The sequence below is a fragment of the Fundulus heteroclitus genome, chromosome 22 (assembly GCF_011125445.2).
Source record: "Fundulus heteroclitus isolate FHET01 chromosome 22, MU-UCD_Fhet_4.1, whole genome shotgun sequence".
In the NCBI taxonomy this organism is placed as follows: domain Eukaryota; kingdom Metazoa; phylum Chordata; class Actinopteri; order Cyprinodontiformes; family Fundulidae; genus Fundulus; species Fundulus heteroclitus.
This window is the reverse complement of record NC_046382.1, coordinates 39,557,387-39,577,427: the sequence shown is the minus strand read 5'-3', so window position 1 is coordinate 39,577,427 and position 20,041 is coordinate 39,557,387. Positions and strand designations below refer to the sequence as shown.

General features: G+C 46.6%; 1 protein-coding gene across 4 annotated transcripts in view; it reads right to left on the bottom strand.

Annotated features, from left to right (window-relative positions):
* Positions 1-18,890, bottom strand: part of itsn1 (intersectin 1 (SH3 domain protein)) — a 50,592-nt gene extending 31,702 nt beyond the window's left edge. For 2 of the 4 annotated variants that reach the window (XM_021321625.2, XM_021321626.2), the window contains exons 1-18: positions 18,721-18,890; positions 12,083-12,142; positions 10,980-11,072; positions 10,820-10,883; positions 10,439-10,599; positions 10,027-10,236; positions 9,794-9,863; positions 8,919-9,019; positions 8,778-8,841; positions 8,554-8,691; positions 8,302-8,396; positions 6,336-6,475; positions 6,084-6,206; positions 5,602-5,751; positions 5,293-5,433; positions 5,048-5,135; positions 3,141-3,280; positions 806-889 (exon numbers count right to left, since the gene is read on the bottom strand). In XM_021321625.2, the coding sequence (XP_021177300.2) occupies positions 806-889; positions 3,141-3,280; positions 5,048-5,135; positions 5,293-5,433; positions 5,602-5,751; positions 6,084-6,206; positions 6,336-6,475; positions 8,302-8,396; positions 8,554-8,691; positions 8,778-8,841; positions 8,919-9,019; positions 9,794-9,863; positions 10,027-10,236; positions 10,439-10,599; positions 10,820-10,883; positions 10,980-11,072; positions 12,083-12,110 (1,890 nt within the window). In that variant the 5' untranslated portion in view covers positions 12,111-12,142; positions 18,721-18,890. The remainder of the gene's footprint in view (positions 1-805; positions 890-3,140; positions 3,281-5,047; positions 5,136-5,292; positions 5,434-5,601; positions 5,752-6,083; positions 6,207-6,335; positions 6,476-8,301; positions 8,397-8,553; positions 8,692-8,777; positions 8,842-8,918; positions 9,020-9,793; positions 9,864-10,026; positions 10,237-10,438; positions 10,600-10,819; positions 10,884-10,979; positions 11,073-12,082; positions 12,143-18,720) is intronic. The other 2 variants (XM_021321627.2, XM_021321628.2) reach the window with 1 other exon arrangement.
* Between the last annotated feature and the right edge of the window lie 1,151 nt (positions 18,891-20,041).

The window sequence follows — 20,041 nt, the reverse complement described above, 5'->3', positions numbered from 1 at the left end:
TTAGGTACCCTCTCATTCAGCGGCAGTGTGCTTTAAAGATTTTGCCTAGAAATTCATGTTCACATGATTCTTTTAAGCTTCATGACCAATCTCAAAGGAAACAAACACCCCAAAAAGAACGGATCAGTGTGTCTACATACCTATAAAACTGTCTGTTTAACACAATTATGAGGACAAAGCTGGTATTCCTTCCATTTAACCAAAGAACGTCAGATCAGGTCAGATTAGATTTACGGAAATGGAATCAACTGGTAAAAAGCCAGAATACTTCACATTATTGGTCCATTTATTTTCAATTGGACCACAGCTACAAAACATTTAGTAAAGATGCAACTTTAGGTGACTATTTTCTATTAACATTCAGCTTGTTAGAACATTTAATCTGTAAACTGAGTCACAAATTTCCTCGGTGAAGCATTCCCTTAGAAAGAAATAGTGCATATTTCCTTCTTAGAGGAGTTATTGTTTCTGACATGGGAGATTAAAACGTTTTCAACAACCCGGACGTGTTTTGTGACACCTTAAAATACGCTGTGTGACTTCCTCAGGCGGCGATGGATGCATCTACTCAGTGTTGTCTACTTGGGTTAATCTCAACATCACCACAAATCAAGCTTTTCAGGCTTTTGGTTGTTGGTTGTTAAAAGTCATAAGCAGGTTAGTCACCTAATAAAATCCAATTCAAACACAAAAGAAAACTGACCTTAGGGCTCAGCCTACCATTAACAGTAGAGCTCTCGTTACATAATCACAGTGTATCCCAACTGCAGTACCACCCCCTTCCAGCAGTGGCAGTGTGCTCTACCTGTCTCCCTTTCTCTTCGCGGTGAAGCTGGCGTCGCAGGGCTTCTATCCTGGCACAGTGGTTGGCATAGAACTCACACAGACACTGGCATGGGTGCAAAAGGCCAGTGTGGGAGGTAAATAAAAAGGAGTAGAAAATATAGAAGGAGGGGTTTAATAAGAGGACCGAACAAATAATAACAGGGAGAAAACGGATGGGAGGAATGCAGGTCGAGTAGGCAGAAACAAAACGAAGACAAGTATAGCACGAGAGCAAAAACGAAAAAAGAAGCATTGCAGATGGAGAGATGAGGCACAGCAGTGACCAAGGAAGATTTAGGGAGTTATGGTGGTGTGGAGAGGAGGGTGGAGGGGAGTACAGTCAAATATGTTCACACCTCAGTCATCTAAGGCTCTCTTACTGTAAAGAAACACACAACTGAGATGTTGCTGGAACTAACAAAGTGCTTTATTATTTGTTGCTCTTGCAGCACTGCTTCCACAAGTCCTTCTGTAATGTCGCTTACACTAAATAAATAAATACTGAGCCACACTGATTGGATTAGTTGGTAGAAAATCAGATTATGCCTGTTTCTATGGTATCTGTTCTTCTGCCTTCCTCCCAGGCCTTATTGTTCCCATCTGCTTCTGGCTGGAACAAACCACTGGACCGATTCTGCCCTCTCTGCTCTCTCTGACCTGTCTCCCTGTCCTAGGTCAGATAGAAGCAAGTTAAATGAAGACAGCTGCCAACTGGCTCCAAACATATCTAGTCTTCGTGGTCAAGGCGTCCGTGTCTCAGAAAAGTTTTTTAAGCCGTTAAACGTTTTCACATGTCGTCCTATTGAAGCCACAATAGCACTTAATTGTGAAATGGAAGGAAGAGGACACAGGGATTTTAAATGTATCGTTATATCCAAACCTTACAGGTGTGTTCTTTGAACTTCATGACGTAATTTGTTCGCTATTGTTCTCTAACGTATCTGACGGGGGAGCTTCTATCCGCTTGTCTGTTCAACTCAACACGGAGCGGGATTTTACCAAGCCAGTCACGGTGCTGCATTTAGGCGTCCCTGCTGTGGAGCTCAGACAGAAGCAGCCAGACAGAGCAGAGCAGGAGGCTGAGAGACAGAGCACCCAAAGTAGGATGTAGAGGCGCCGGCCAGCCGGTCCAGTTCTGGAGAGGAGGACGAACGATGAACCATTCAACAGTCCTTTGACGGGCTAAATGAGATCTCCTTTTTCAAAGACACCCACAAACCTCTAAAGAGCATCTCTTACTTTTCCTATTTTGATTGAAAAAAAAAAAAAAAGCTTAGTCCAGCGAAAATCACCGATTCGATTTGATCAATTAGATTTTATTAATTAATAAATATAAAGAATTAATTTGAGAATTGATTCATAATTGGAAAATGTATTTTATTACCACAGCCCTGGTGCCGACCGCACCGCTCTAGCTGCGTGGCTCTCGCCGCGGGCCGCTTCATGTCCTGACCGCGCCATTTGCATGGAGATAATATGGAAATCCACCGCCTCAACCGCGTTCAGTTTGAACGCACCATTAGAGGCCAGAAAATTAGAAAAGCCCATTTTCCTTCCACGTCACAATTCTGCCTTACTTTGTGTTGTTCTGTCACATAAAGCCCAATAAATCCGTCGCTGCACTGGGAGAAAATGTGAAAGCGTATAAGGTGTATGAACACACTGTGCACGGAGCAGCAGGCTGAAACCACAGAGTGTTTGCCTAAAACATAACAATTAACGATGACAGCAGCAGTACAACATCCATAGAGACAGAAAGGCACCACAGCTGGATTCACCAGCTCATAAAGTACAGCTGAGCTTTGAGATGAATGCTATGAAGAATGGGACACATCATCATAGATCGCACTTAGGAATACAATTAAAGTGTTAGTAAATGGTTGCCAGGCTCATTGTCTAGCTCCTCAACCGAGTCTACATATTAAACTGTACAGTAAATATAATGCTATCTGGTAAAACAAGTAAATATTCCATCAAAATGATTTACATTTAGATCTTAAGACTATTGTTTAGCAATCTGAGTACTTGAAGTTGTCTGGAGCTCGTTATCAGACCGTAACAGGATGAATAATCTGGGAGATTATTACATGAATATCTTGTGTTTAAATTAACACCACACAGTGTAACCTAAAGGGTTTATAGATTTTCTATCAGCCTTTCCAGTCAAACAAATTGATATCTAGCGTTTGTCTAACAACTCCAGCTTGAAGCAGCGTTCCAAATTCTCTTTACGTCCCTTAGGTTTAAAACAAGGCTCCATGTAGCTATGTTTGGTTTCCCTCCTGATGCGCTGTAATAAAGCATTTATTAATTACCTTCAGTTGTGTGTTGAAGGCATCTATTTCCAGCAGTTTTGCTCTGGTCTCCCTCTCCACTGTATCAAGCTGCTCCCGGAGCTGCTGCCTGCTGCTCTCCTTTTGCTCAATGGCCTTCTGCAGGGATGACATGCTATCACCTGAACACACACAACACATGACGGTAGGTCAGGTCAGTTACACAGCTAGTTAGTTAACCCAGGCAGTAGATTAAAACAGCAACACTGACAGCTCCTGCCTTCTAACTTCAGTCAAAATGATGTGAATCTTGACCGCTGCTGTGAAGCAAAGCTTTCATCTCTGATCTTGTTCAACAGTTTCTGGATTTCAGAACATGGACAGAATAAATACTTTGTTCTTACAGATCATGTTAAAAGTGTACACTTTCCAGGTAAAATGCCAGAGTTTGCCAGCCGTGGATGGATGGAGAGGTGGTTAAATGAGTGAGTGGATGGATGGATGGATGGAAGGATGGATGGATGGTTAGGTGTGTGAATGGATGGATGGACGGACCGATGGTTAAATGTGGAGACGGATGGATGGATGGATGGTTGGATGGTTAAATGAGTGGATGGATGGATGGATGGATGGATGGACGGATGGTTAGGTGTGTGAATGGATGGATGGACGGACGGATGGTAAAATGTGGAGACGGATGGATGGATGGATGGTTGGATGGTTAAATGAGTGGATGGATGGATGGATGGATGGATGGATGGACGGATGGTTAAATGTGTAGACGGATGGATGGATGGATGATTGGATGGTTAAACAAGTGGATGGATGGACAGATGGTTAAAGTTGTAGACGGATGGATAGATGGATGTTAGGTGTGTGGATGGATGGATGGATGGATGGTTAAAGGTGTAGACGGACGGACGGATGGTTAGGTGTGTGGATGGATGGTTAAAGGTGTAGACGGACGGACGGATGGTTAAAGGTGTAGACAGATGGATGGATGGTTAGGTGTGTGGATGGATGGATGGATGGTTAAAGGTGTAGACGGACGGACGGATGGATGGTTAGGCGTGTGGATGGATGGATGGATGGTTAAAGGTGTAGACGGATGGATGGATGGATGGATGGATGGTTAAACGAGTGGATGGATGGATGATTGGATGGTTAAAGGTGTAGACGGACGGACGGATGGATGGTTAAAGGTGTAGACAGATGGATGGATGGTTAGGTGTGTGGATGGATGGTTAAAGGTGTAGACGGATGGATAGATGGATGTTAGGTGTGTGGATGGATGGATGGATGGATGGATGGATGGATGGATGGTTAAAGGTGTAGACGGATGGATGGATGGTTAGGTGTGTGGATGGATGGTTAAAGGTGTAGACGGATGGATAGATGGATGTTAGGTGTGTGGATGGATGGATGGATGGATGGATGGTTAAAGGTGTAGACGGATGGATGGATGGTTAGGTGTGTGGATGGATGGTTAAAGGTGTAGACGGATGGATAGATGGATGTTAGGTGTGTGGATGGATGGATGGATGGATGGATGGACGGATGGATGGACGGATGGATGGTTAAAGGTGTAGACAGATGGATGGATGGTTAGGTGTGTGGATGGATGGATGGATGGTTAAAGGTGTAGACGGATGGATGGATGGAGGTTAGGTGTGTGGATGGATGGATGGATGGATGGATGGACGGATGGATGGACGGATGGATGGACGGATGGATGGTTAAAGGTGTAGACAGATGGATGGATGGTTAGGTGTGTGGATGGATGGATGGATGGTTAAAGGTGTAGACGGATGGATGGATGGAGGTTAGGTGTGTGGATGGATGGATGGATGGATGGATGGATGGATGGATGGACAGATGGATGGTTAGGTGTGTGGATGGAAGCTGAAGTGTGTGCTGTGGTGAGGAGTGTGTCGGCACGCAGGACTCACGATGCAGACTGTTCTGCTGGACCTGCTTCAACTGGTCGTTCAGACTCTGCTTGTCAGGAATCAGCCTCCCCAGCCACTGCTGGGAGTCCTGCAGGGAACACAAAAGCAGAAATGATCCACCTGTTAAACATCCACCTTATTACCAGGCTTTGCCATCAATGCAAGAAAACAACAGTTTCCAAAGGTGTGCAACATAAACGCTCCAGTTAAAAAAGAATGTGTTCAGGCTGGCTTGGTGTGCGTACCTGAAGCTGCTGCTGAAGCTGTGTGATTTCAGCGATGCGAGTTTCTCTGGTCTGATTGGTCTGCTCAATCTCTCTACGCTGAGTTGAAAGACGGAAGCGAACATCCTTTAGTTTACCTTCCAGCTGGTTCTTCTTGTCGTTCTGGAGAAAAGCAATGAAATATTGTACAATTTACTTCATGTGCACCACAGTAAAAAGCCCAGTTGAACCTAGCTGCTTACAATCAGAACAACAATACCAATAATATCTCAAACACATTCTGTTGCAGACACAGACATAGAACCAGTTTCAACTTGTGTTGTTGATTACCAAAGCCTCCAGTTCAAACTCCAGCGTCTTCTTCCTGGCTTTGAGCAGCACGATGCTTTCTTGCTCCCGGTTTCTCTGAGTGAGCAGCTCCTGGCGGCGCTGCCGTTCCCACTCCAGCTGCCGCTGGCGCTCCAGTTCCCTCTTAGCAGCCTGGGGGACACACACCCAAAAGCTGAGCTCAAACCTGCCCGCATCAAAACTAAGAACTACACATGGTCTTCAAACTTAAATAATAGTGAAAATCAACAGCTTTCCTTTTTAAATACATCTAATTACAATCAACAAAGCTGCTCCAGGCAAATGTTTGAACTACTTTACTGTAAACCCTGGATTGAAACTAGGTGGAAGTGAGTCATGGGAAGCTTTTATGAGTGATTCCAGCTCATATAATTACAGATCTGCAGCATCTTAACTTCACCATAGCCCAAACTCAGAAAGCTGTCTGTCTGTCTTTCTTTCTGTCTGTCTTTCCGTCTGTCTACCTCTCTCCGTTCTATCTCCTTGCGGCGTTCTTCTTCTCTTTGCCTCTCCAGCTCTCGCTGCTTCTCCAGCTGTTTCTCCAGCTCCTGTTGTCGTCTTCGTTCTTGTTCCAGACGCTCGCGCTCCTGAAACAACGATGCAACCGTAAGCAGGCAAACACAAACCGTTCTTTCTGTTCCTCCCATGGGAAGTTACTTGTGTAAATAGTGTAAACGCTAGTAACGTGTGGAAATGAGCCATCGGCAGCCGTCTACCTTTCTCTCCTGCTCCTCTCTCTCCAGGGCTGCCAGCCTCTCCTGTTCTTTCCTCTGCTGCTCCTGCAGAGCCTGACGTCTTTTCTCCAGCTCCAGGTTTCCTCTTTCAAAGTTCTCCCTCTTCTTATCCTCAAATGTCACTGTGGTGAGGCAGTGAGAATATTAAAGGTAGCTGTTAAAACTGGACTGAATTGAATGGTTATTTATATAGCACCAATTCATGAAACACGTCATCTCAAGGCCCTTTCCAAAGTCAAATTCAATCAGATTATACAGATTGGTCAAAAAATTCCTCCTCCTCTACATCGTCTGCATTGTCCATGGCTTTGCAGCAATCCCTCAAAGCCATGGACAATGAGCGGGAATAAACAACCTTCTTTGTAAAGTGGTACGACCACATCGTCCTGCGGCATCATCTGATGAAAATATTCAATACATAGAGGAACTCAGGCAGGGGTTGAACAGAAATGTGGGCATGGCTCTTGTCCCTATCAGGAAAACTGTTTTAAGTTTCCACAACGACACAGAGATATGCAGCGCTTAAACTCAGAGGTGGTGGGATGGCTCATAAAGACATCCCAGAGGGAACAGGATCCCACTTCTACGGCGCCTTGCTAAACTATTTACCTTTTCGTCCAATTGAGAAAAGCCTTGCCACAGCGTGACGGCGCCGCCACCGTGTTTCACTGAGGAGCTGCTGTGTTTTAGGATGATGTGCCGTTCCATTTAGGGCAAACGTTTCCCTTTGATCCCATCTGGCCAGATCCCGTCCCTCTCCGTCTGCTGAGTCCCAGCCTGGCCTTATGAGTAACTACAAGCAGGGCTTTTTTCCTTCAGAAAGGTTGTCCACATATGCTCCAACCAGAGCGACGGATCACTGCTGCTCCTCCAGAGGTAACTCTGGGGGAGCAGCAGTGCCTTGTGGCTGCTGTTCTGGTTAATTCTCCTTGACCTGCCTGTCAGTTTAGGTCTGAGGTCTCACGCTCCAGTGTCCTGTCTCTGCTTCAGCACTCCAGGACCGACTCTACAGTTCACTAACCACTGAGGCCAGAAACTGAGCGGCTGCGTTTCTATTGAGACTAAACTCCCACTGGAATCTATTTAATAAGCAGCTGACTTCTGAAGGCAGAATTCATTTAGTGCTGTTCGGGCAAAGCGTGCTGAAGCACATATATGCAAACCACGCTGTAAAGGAGAACGGGTTTACAGATGTACGTTCTAGATATGCAAAGCTGGTGGAGACACCAGGCTGGGCTGTAATTGCTGCAGGAGGAGGTTCTACGAAGTTCTGCCTGAGGAAGGCTGAACCATGACCTTCAGCGTAGAAACGCTCCGTCAAGTATAATTTCACTCTTCTGATCCTTTGGGGCTACTCTGTGTTGCTCTATCACATAAAACCATTTAAAAGGCATTGAAATAGAACAGAATGTTTAAAAGTTGAAAGCCGAGCAATAAACCAATTGTAATATCTTATTATGGGCGACAGACAGAGACCACTACAGGCTTTAGAATCAAGGAGAAAAGATTGCAAACAGCAGCGTAAACCTGCTTTGCATTGCTTTTAGCTTGAACTGAAACATATTTGCTCTTAGTGATGCAAATGGGTTTCACACACCAATATATGGCTCCTTTAGGAAGTGGAACATTTCTTTTATTCAGCGCTAATCAGGAATATCCAACAACTGTTTAGTGTACAGTCATTTTTCACAATGAATCCCCCTAGCTATTAATAATGTTTATTCTAATGTGTTCTTTCAGTTTGTGCAGAAACAGATGCTTGCTTAGAAACTGGGTGTTGATCTGAAGCGTTATACTTATTACTCCCAAACGTGTTCAAAGAACGGCCGAGGCGTCTTAAAGTGACAGTGCGGGTAGCCGTGGTTGGCTGCAGGGCGGGATCTGACGGGATGCCTGACCGTGGGCAGAGGGGGAACTCCACTGAGACAGAGCAGACTCAACAAGTCACCTGGTAGTTTCTTCTCCTGACTGCTCTCATTCTCCTCCTCTGCCTCCTCCTGGACACTCTTCTGGTCTGACTGAACACTGTCGCTCCGCACGCGCCTTTAACACAGATACAATCCCAACACGTTCATCCATTTGGCTGCCAGTGGTCAGCCTAGCATCAGTTACACCAAATCATGTTACACCTGAAGAAGCGCAGGTGCTGTCTGAAGACGGGGGAGACGGTGGAGCGGGGGGGGGGGGGGGGGGGGCTTACCTGAACGTGGGTGGGAGGTAATCTGGCGGTAACACTGGAGGCAGCGGTAACCCTGACATGGCCATGTCTATGAGGTGCATGGCCAAGATGAACTCCTCAGCCGTCAGCTTTCCGTCCTGGTCGATGTCCGACAGGCTCCTTCAGGAGAAGACAACCAAGCACAAGTTCACTCCATTCGCTCTTGCTCTATACACAGACGCACGGCTGAAGTGAAACGCACTGACCAGATGGTGGCCAGCTGACTCTGAGGAAGGCTGGACTGCATCAGGATGGTGCGAGCCTGAGGCCCTAAACAACAATCCCCACAGACAGTTTAGAGAGACGCTCAATGAAATCAAATCCTGTGTGGCTGTGTGTCGACGCACCGGTGAGGTAACCGCTCATCATCTTGTCATGGGAGTTAAAAAGCTGCCGGTACTTTAGTCTGGAGGACTGAGGAACTGCCCAGTCAGAGGGAGGCTGGGAGCTGGGAGAAGATCAGAAGGACATGACATGTGTAAGGATCTCTGTGCTGCCTCTCTTATTTTAGCAGGTCTGGGTGCATCACAATACACCTAAATATCAGAGAAAAGCAGTTTGACTGCTCAGGTCCTTTGGCGTAACTACAGCATCAACACAGCGTAGCAGCGAGGTGCTCAGCCCATGGCTCTGCTGAGGAAAGCCAGAATGACTGACTCTTCCTTATGAAAACACTGCACTGATTCTCCGTGCCGTTTAGGTCAGGCTAGTGTCAAGCACAGTGAAACTACCGACATTTAAGTACTTCTGCACATGTGGACGTGCGCCAATTCTGCTGGAAATAAGCGTCAGCATCTTCAGGAAGCTTGTCAGCAGAGAGAAGTACAAAGTTCCTTATCATTTCCTGGTATATTATGAGCTGCACTCACTTTAGACCTAAAGAAACCAACACACCGACACTAGCAGAGGCCAGAACTAAAGTGGTGAAGCAGCTTGGATCCTTAGTCTCCCCGATGTTCATCTACAATCTCAGAGCTTCACTTACAAATGAATCGGACCACGGATTCATTTGGTCTTTAGTTCAGGAGAGAACGTGACGGTAGCAGCCCGTGTCCTGGACCGGCTGTGTGTAGTGATTGTAGCTCTGACTCAGTCCACACCATAGAAATCTCCCATCTTCTTCAGAAGGCTTCCATATTATTGAATAAATGCCAGTTTCTATGATATTCTCATGTTTTGAGATGCACCCGTGTAAGAGAAAGCCAGCAGACTCTGAGCTTACCCTGCAGCGTCAAACGACGAGCCCTTCTGCAGCTTGGTGCTGGAGCGATTGAACGAAGGCGGAGCTGAGACTGAAAGCAAACAAAACATTTTTCACTTTGGAAAATGACATCCAGCGCTTTAGGGGAGAGACCCATAATGGCAAAGAAGCACATCGCCAATGCTTGGTGTATGTTGGTAATTCAGGAAGGACAGATAAGGAAACACACGGAGACAGCTGGTCTCCTGCTTTACCTGGGTGGGGGAAGCCTGGGATGGGCGGCATCATGGCGGTGGGAGGAGCTCCGTTGGCGATGGGCGGCGGGAGGGGCGGGGCGGCGGTAGAGACGAGAGGAGGCGACACCCCAACCGGAAGAGGAGGAAGGGGGAGCGGGGGCACGACTGGCAGAGGAGCTGCGATGGGAGCTGGAATGGGAGTGGGGAGTGGCGCCATAGGGGGCATTCCTGGAAGAGACGCAGAGGCAGCGGGGTTACTTTCATTGGGGAGAAACCATCTACATATAAATGGTAACATATTGGTCCCCGCAGCAAATTTTTGCCTCTGTAAACAAGGAAACAACACATGCTAAGAAGAAAACCACTCCTGCAGGACGCACACAACCGCACGGTTAACGCTTCTCTGACTTAAGGAGTAAAGGCTGCCCACCAAAGCTGGCCTGGGGGGGCAGAGCGAGGGGCGGCTGCTTCATGCTGGGAGGAAGCGCCGGCGGCAGAGGGTGACCCTGCAGCTTCAGCTTGATCAGTTTCATGGCGATGGAGAACTCGTGGATGTCCATGCGGCCGTCGCCGTTCATATCAGCCAAAGCCCTGAGCGGACACAGGGAACACGGTTAGTTTGACCCACAACAAGACGGCAGGAGAACCACATCAGCTACTTTCACTGTGCTAGTCACACCCATTAGTCTGTTAAATGTTAGAAATGTGACCGTCTGCGCTGAATACGGACCGCTTATTTAACAACGCAGCTGGAAACCTAAAGAAAGTGACGCTCATCGGTCAGAGGGGAGCGAGGCGCTTCATGACTCACCATATCTGGGCCAGGATGGGCGGCGGCAGCCCCGACTGAAGGAAGAAGTTTTTGGCCTGGTCACCTAACGGCCAAAGAGAAAGGAGATGTGAGAGGAGAGCAAACGCCACGCTTCCTGTAAATGAGCCGGGCCAAGCCATGGGGGGGGGCAGCTCCTCACCTGTTATGAAACCCCCGGCAGTCGGAGAGAGGCTGTGAAACTGCTGATCGTGTTTGGCCCTTTCATCCGCAGTGATCAGAAACACGTCTTGTCCTGACGCACACACACACACACACACACACACACACACACACACACACACACACACACACACACACACACACACACACACACACACACACACACACACACACACACACACACACACGGTTAGAACATGGAAGGGAGGGCAGTGCTAGACAGTGAGAAAAGGGTGAAGTTTGAGTTCTTGTTGAAGGACATTTAGGACATAAAGTCAAATCAGAGAAAAGTGGGATGCTGAAGGCCAGACAGGCTGACAGAGGCACATTCTTCTTCTTCATCTTCTTCTTCTTAGCATTACTCGGCTGACGTGTCCTGCCCAATCAGCCTGCCTGTTAGTCTGGCCATGCTACGCCACACTGATAGCTCCGCTGTTGCATCGTTCTCAGCTAACTCCATCAGACGCTACATCAAGTGCTTCCCTCAGAGCGCCACTTCCTGTAGAACTTCTCATCTTGGAGCTCCATCTTCAGAGATTCATGCTGACTCCCTTTTAGAGCTAAAAGACATTCCCATTTAGCCCTGGATCAAAGCTTACAGTCAAACGAGGCTTTGTCGACGGCTCCAAGGCGCGGCTAGTGGACCGTTTGGACAAAACGCTGCAGGAAGAGCCCAAAGGGGAAAGAGAAATGTCTTTGAGTACCTGCAGCGCGCTGAGCTGCTGTTTACATTCCACAGAGCTTTCTGCTGTCGCTGGTTTCTTTCAGCCTCAGTTGCTGTGAGCTGACTCAGACGTGGTTCAGAGATAAAGGAGGTCTGGCTCAAAGGTACAGGGCGCTGTGGGTTAAGTTCCCTGCATTATCTACGCTTCTGTTTACGCGCTGACAAATCCCACTGGGACTGAGAAGCACTGCTCTCTGTCTGAGCTCCCGGGCTAAAGGTAAAGACTCAGGAAAGAATCGGGAACCACGAGCCCAAAAGAAGTGACGCAGGACAACGTTGCCTGCTCGGCACATTTTTCAGGGGTTATGGTGAAAACAGAGATGTTCTGGGTAGATGTTCATATGTGTACGCATGCTGACCTGTGAAGGCAGTGGGGAACTGCGCCATGGTTCACTCAGTCTTCTGCCACTACACTGCGCCTAAAACAAGAAAGAAAAAAGGAGATAAAAATGTTATTATGATCAGTTTTGACGACTGAGCGGTGCGAGGCCCGGGCCGGTCTGCAGTATCAAAGCAGAAACCTGCCGTCATACCGTTACAAGGAATCTTGTCTGTTTGTCATCAGGAGTTTTTTTTTCCTTCCACTCAACTTTCCATTAACATTCCTGGATCCAGCTCCACATGAACAGCCAGGCTTCTCTCTCTTGGTTTTTCTGCTTCTCCACCTTTTTATCATATCCTTCCGTCTCCGTCCGTCTAACCATCATGTCACCGTTTTTTATTCAGCGTTATATTTTGAAAGCTACCTGCCCGGTTTCCCTCCCACTCCTTGAAACCTAGATCCGCCGGTAAAGAATAACCTTGGGTGGAACCTTATTAAGTCTGACACCTGTCTGGTAAGACAACCATTTAGGCGGCTCCATCTAGCAACACAATGTCTTTCTCAGTGGCAGAACCTCTGGAGCTGTGCGATAATGAGAGCAAATAGTTATGCAGAACATCTTCCTGCTTCACTGGTGAACTTCTGTCTAGTGCACTTGCTGCACTGTGTGCGCTCATCAGCAGGAGACAGAGCTTCTCTCGGTTCTGAACTCCCCAGCTTCACGTTCACACACACACACGCACACACACACACACACACACATTTATGTTGGATAGACGAGCGAGCAGACCCGTCCTGCTCCCTGCAACGCTCCGCTGGGCGACGCAGAGAGACCCCGACACAAACTCAACCATGTGGCTGCTTGAAGGTGCGACTTTAACAGCTCAGGGTGTAATTTCTGGCCAACGTGTGGAATATTGTGGAATGAAGCCCCCTTACATGAACACACAGTGAACGTAACACAACGTCAGGCACACAGCTGTGGCCATCAGATCCAGAGCTGCCTTCTTCTACCTGGGACATGCCAGCAACTGGTAAATGGACAATCACTGCAGCAAGGAGAGGGTGTGTTCATGCTGGTGTGTCATTTATTGCTTTTAACGAGCAAAACAAACCGAATGACAGCATTATCTGTCTGCCTCTAACAGTGACTGACCGTCTCTGATCATCACAACTAGCGGCGGCCCGATACTCGTACTTGGAGAAGCGACCCGATAAGGTCTGCCGCGATAATCAACGAATCGCACGATGAATTTTAATCACGATTAACTAAAATGGTGATAAAGTGCGTATGCATGCTTGCTTATCTCCCCCTGTGTTTCCGTCTCCTCTCTCTGAGACGCATAATAAGAGCTGTCAGTAGTGAGGCGTCTGTGCGCTCCCCATTATCACGGCGCAGGACAAAGTGAGCGCTGCTAACTAGGTCAGAGGCCCCGGCCAACGCGTCCAGCGCCGCTCCTTCCCAACGGCAGCCCGCAGAGTGTGGGAGCCGGCGAGCAGCTCCTGCTGCCAGCCGCAGACGTGACTAATCCCACTTCTGCTTAACTGGTACTTCAGCCTCCACGTCTAACCTGTTGCAACACACCGAGCCTCCGTTTCCTAATCAGACAACAGTCATCAGAAGAGTCGTGTGCGTTCTTATTTCAACACTGACGAGGAGTCGAGCCAGAGGAGTCTTCCTGAAAAAAAAAAAAACAAAGCTCCGGGCCAAACCATCCGACTTCATTAGTCAACTTTACACAATGCCTGCGAGTGACGCGTGAGTGACCGCAATCTGCCGGCGCAGCGCTAGGAAAGCTGAAAAACCAGAGAGGGGGTGTGTTCACCAGCATCCGTACGGCAAATTCATTTCAGCTGAGCTGGCAAATTCAACGTTTGGCTTCACGTTTGATACGCAAACAAAGGCGAGAGGAAGAAAACTGAGCCTGTGCATGAGCCTGAACACAACACACAACACGGTGGGGGCCGTATGATGCTGTGGGGACGTCCCGTTTTTCTTCAGCGGGGACAGGAAAGCAGGTCAGAGCTGCTGTGGGGATGGATGGAGCTGAATACGGGACAACCCTGAAGGAGCGGCGGACGGAGGCTCACCTTCCTGCAGGACGACGCTACACATACAGCCAGACCCACAGCACAATGACCTGGATCTAAATGTTGTCATGTACCACAGTGGCCTAGTCAAAGTCCAAACTATCACCTTCTATCCAATCCAGCCTCTAATTATTCCTCCCAATTATTAGGAAAGAGGAGAAAAATGAACATTTTTAGGCGTATGCCAACTTCCCTGGTTCCTTGTCATGCATGCGTACCAGAAGGCTTAAAGCGGCGTGTTGCTGGGATTAGGCTGTATAATTAGAGCCGTGGGATGGCCCTGCATTGTGGGTCTGTTGTGTACACACGCTCGCATCAGAACACGACACAAAGGACGGTCCAGACCGGCCTTTCTGTCTCCCAGGCTGGACTTTTCCAACATTCCTCATTGGTAATGAGCTGGGACCAGCCAAGGACAAAATAAGTGCTCTGCTGCTCCGCTGTCCAGGAGTGACGGCCTGCTTTGATTATTCATGAATAATCAAAGGTCCAACAGAAACACAGCAAAGGATTAGGGGTAAAATACTGATGATGTACGATTAACATGAAAGGTGAGCGCTGGATGAAGCCCTGAGAAGGATTTGTTGACCGTATCTTATTGGTGATGTTGTCGGTCATTAACACACCACCCCACCCCCCCACCCCCCCACACACACACACACACACACATCCCCATCAGACGGCCGCTTTCACACCAACGCATTAAAGAGCTAGTGGTCTGAACCCTCTGACACGGTGCTGTCCCACCCATGGGGGGGGGATGATGGCACTAAGGGTGAGACCGTTTGTAAAACAGAGCCACGTTCCAGCTCTGCTGCTTCAGACCGAGATAAGGAACATAGAGACGCGACGCAGGAAGACGGCTGACAAAGACACATCAGGCCGCCATGACAGTAACCGGCAGCAGACATTTGGTGTTTGCTTAAAAGTCAAGCATAACAGAAAGAAATCACCTTCTTTGACGTGTCAACAGCTGCGCTCTAAACACTTCCAATTCCTTGCAAAAGTTTTCATGCCCTTTAGGCGGGTTTTGGCGGGAAAACTCATGACTCTGAGCAGGGAAGTTAGCCAGACAGACGGAGTTGACCACCAGATAAAACTAAGCTGTCAGAGGCTGCAGGACCCTGAACACACCGCGCACTGTGCGTTCTTTTCCTTCACAGTGATGTACTACACGGGCGACTGTGGCTGCAATGTGAGAAAAATACAGCACGCACAGATAGCACCACACATTTATTTCTAAGGCACTGTAAATACAACATAGCAGCTGACCGAAGGGAAGTAATAAAATGAGATTATCTCACCGCTGCAACTCTCCTCCCTTCCATGTGGAGCAAACCCACCTTAAACATATCAGCCACCCAAAGGACGCGTCTGATCCATTAATTGTTACGTAGCCAAAAATCACACACCTCTGCTATTTGGAAATTGCTTTTTTTTCTGGCAGGGGTCCATTTTCAGCCTAACTTTGTGACAGTGGATTTTCTGCGTGGGGCCAAAGAGAAAAAAAAAACAAAGGTGGTGATATTACCAGAACCACCAGAGTTAACAACCAGAACCTCAGTCTTTTTTTCATTTAAACGGAGGAAATGAAGATATACATGTTGTTACAGTCTGCAGGGTTCCCCAGTCATGTACCGTCTGACTGCTCCATACAGCAATCCCCATCAATCATTGCAATAGTTCAATGTCAATATATATTGCGATACAACTTTATTCAATAAAGGTCAGATGACATTTACAATAGTTCAATATACAGGCGTCATTTTGTGTTTTATTTTTCTAAATGTTATATTGAAGGGGTTTTATAAACATGATAAAATAATTGTCACAAATTCGCCAATGGATTTTTCTCATCTTTATACGGAGAAATATACAACATCCTAACGGAGAACTAGAACCCAAACACACCTAATAGCAAAGAGAAAACCCAGTGGGAAGGACTTAAAGTCACGCTGCGGTACCACGTTGCCTTCTGAGCCAGACTGTCCGCGTCAGCAGACCCTAAGAACACGGTTTATATTAACGGTGAACCAGCTGACGACCAACAGCTCCTGTCCTAGAACTGGGGTTTTTATCAGAATATCTTTTTACTGAAGCAGTCAGAGCTCTTTGTAGGGTTCCTCACCTGGGATGAAGCTCACTACTCCACCCCGTCGACAACCTTATTAGAACCCCGGTCCACAAGGACCGCTGTCCTGCTTGGTTCTCATGCACCTCTGCTCCCACTCGGCTGATTCAGACGCTCGAATGACTGTTCTCAGCTCAACATCAAGTTCTCCAGAGAACAGCCAGTGAGTCGTCATTTGATGCCTCAAATCACAAATACACTGCCACCACCTTAATCAGTCACCACCATCGCGGTGCAGAAGTTTTGCCAGCACTTCCTCGGGGAACTCTGGTGCTTTATTACTTAGAATAAGGTGCTGACTGTATTTGAAATATGTTCGGCAGGCCATTTGAAATCACAGCTCATTTTCTCCTTGATTTTGCAAAAAGGCAATAAGCAATGAGGAGGTATTACTACTCTTAAAGGTATATAACAACGTTATATGCTTTAAAAAAGTTTGATCAGGATAAAATAAGGTTATATACAGCAAGCGTCCATCCTGATAGCGTTCTGATGGTCGTTTTTGAGGCTAAATAGAACCCAGGACCGGGCACAATGAGCAGATATAACCTGACATGGCGCCATCTACTGGCAGTATCACAGAATTATCATAATGCCAGTTTGCTTAATTAATAAAACATTATTAAATAATGCTGGACCGAGCCTGACCCTCTGCAGTGCCTCGCAGTAAAGTAGCAGCTTGGTGTGATCGAAGAACAACCGTTATTAATGAAATACACCGATCTACAGCAACTTTAAGAACCTTCTATCAGAACATTTACTCACATCAATCAGCTCTGAGGTCACATCTGAGCAATCGGCAGGTTTAGCGTTCGCTTCAGTGGACACCAACAGTCATACTATATCTCCAGCCACATTCCAGTCTTTTTCCTCCTGGGAATATTTTATTGTATTTTTCTCCCCCTCTTAATATTGGACCCTTTTTCATTGTTTTGCTGGTAGATGCTAATAGCCGTTAGCTGCTTCCTTGTTTTATCCCCTGCTGCGCATACGCTCTGTTGTACTTCCATTGTTATTACAAATAAACACAAAAGTCTATATTTACTAACACATTGAGCAAAAACAAAGCATAAAACACCAAAATAACAACTAATACGCCAGCAGGATGTGATAATCTTTCAGAAAAACTTTGCATGGAACCAGGGAGCTACTGACGTATACATTTTTAAAAAGTCAAATAACGTGGCTATGCACCTTTAAAAGGTACTGCTCTTCGCGGTGTGACACAAATAATTGATGATGGAAGGATATAAAAATATTTAAAGAAGAAATCTGTATTCATTGTTGCAGTTGTACATTCCAACAAAATGTGTCTTCTACATTGGACCCATCATTTGGGGAGCAGTCATGGGGCTGAGGATGTTGCCCAGGCAGGGACCCACAGCGGGCAGTCTGCAGGGTTCTGAAAGCTGTTCTAATAACTTCTCCAATGATGGCTCTTAAAGAGAAACTGAAATGAACTGAAATCCAAAGCTGCTGAAGGCTTCACACAAACTGGAGCAGCTACAACATTCTGATCAGTGCCCCTTTAATCTTGTATGTTGTTAATTATAATCACGGTAGGCAGACCGGAGCTTCAGAAAACCAGAACCCAGGAAATAACACCAGAAACCTCCCAGCGGCGTGGCTGTCCAGCCCAAACACGCTCTTTTGTCCCCGCTTTAGCTGACTGGGACCTGGTCACCCTGCCCCCCACCTGGAGGGGGAACTGTCAGCATCCCGGTTACCATAGCGACCAGCCCTGCCTGCCTCCGCTTTGTGAGCCCCTCTCCCCGCATGAAAACGATGAAGTTACACCTCAGCGAGGCTGACGCTCCTTCCCCCGCCCCATCTCTCTGGAAAAGAAGGGAGCGTTTACAGTAACAGGCGGACGGACACATTCTCGCTTCCTGTTTTCTGTTCAGCTGAATCCACAGATAACGCGCCTGGTCCTAAACCCCGCGAGGCTTTTTTTTTTTTTGAACGGTTCTAAGCAGGTTTTCGGAGCATTCTCTGGATTTGACAGCTGCGACTAACACCAGGATTTATGTTTGCGAGCGGAAGAGGAGTTAGAGACAGTATCCCTTCTAGAACCCCACACTTTCCCCATCACAGTAAGGGAAAGATAGTGGATCAGTGAGACTGGTCCTTTCTGAGCCAGAGGTTAACCATCAGTAACCCCGCTCAGGTTGACGGGTTCACAGAGGAGGTGCACTGATTTCAGGTTAGCATACTGGCTAAATACATGGCTGTGAGCGCGTTACAAATGCCTTGCCCGTCTAAAGTGCAACGTATATATCTGGCACAGCCTAAAACTGCAAATATAACAAGTTACCGTTCGCACTGATAAACTACTCCTTGTGGAAGAGGAGCGACTGGCCAGGCAACCGTTATCAGTAGAATTAGCATACAGGCTAACCTCAGCCCGCTCAGGGACATTCTTTCACATCAGCCACTCGGCACAACCTTCTTACCTCATAGTTCCGCGTCCATCCTTAAAAGGTGCATAAAGTCACTCTCTGTGTTTTTATGTAACCATAAATTGTGATATATTCTCCCCAAAATACGACGGTTTATCACCAAAAGCCTTTCCGGTGACTCTCCCGTGGTTCCGAAATCCCGACCGAGAGAGGGACAGCTGGAAAATGGGGTAACGCTATGCAAGTATCGCGAGAGTCCGTCAATGTTTTTTTTAAAGGGTCTGTCATCTCGCGAGATCCCTGCATTCGCCTGGATCGCATAAACATGAGATTAGAAGCGCTCTTACCATAGGCATAATATATGATGTCTATGGCTCTTACAAGCGGTTGTTTCATACTACTACTACTACTACTACTACTACTACTACTACTACTACTACTACTACTACTAATAATAATAATAATAATAATAATAATAATAATAATAAAAGACATTTACGCCATCTAAAAGCTGGAAGTCTTTAATTATTTTGTGTGTGCCATGTAAAACCGCAAATTATTTAGAATTCGTGTTTATTTTATTACTCTTTCAAATAGGTAGGCTATTTTAAATGTGTTTGTTTTTTCAAAGACATGTTATTTTTGTGGCACTAGTGGCCTTTATCGGTAAAAGACTGACAGGAAATGGGGAGGACATGCGGCAAAGGTCCACGGACAGGGACTGATGGAACCCAGGACGGCTGGGTCGAGAAACGAAGCCTCCTCACATGGGCTGCTCTTACAACCCTGCGCAACTACCACCATTGGTATTATCTCAGATCTTGTTTAGAGATGCAATGATTAAAGGCGCAGCAACTGTTGGAACTTACCCACTAAATGATGTAATCAAAAGATAATATACAGCGACTTCCAAAAAATATGCAACTGTTCTTGTAAGGGACAAATCTTGACAGACAACCACTAACATTGAGATTTTTTTTTTTCAAGCCAGCAGCAGCCATTTGGATTAAAAAGTAAGAGAGAAGTGTCAATAATTAAACTGTGTATCTTTACAACAGCTTTATTCCTGTCTTTATCAACCACTTTGTTGTAGATATGCTGATGTATTTGGAGTCATTGTCCTGCTGATGAGCTTATTTTACATTCTTCTCTAGATATGCAGAGCAGTTTATTGTCTACGAAAAGACTGGAACGGGATGCTTTTATAGCTGTAAAACCATGTTTGATAATAGTTGTTTTTGCTGAAATGTGTGGGATTTTATTTCTCAAAAATTGCTCCAATGTATTCTTACTAATAATCTCCACTTTGGTCTGAAGTGCCCAAAGAACATCGATCCAAAAATCAAACGTATAAGTTATAGCTACAACTTTTTTC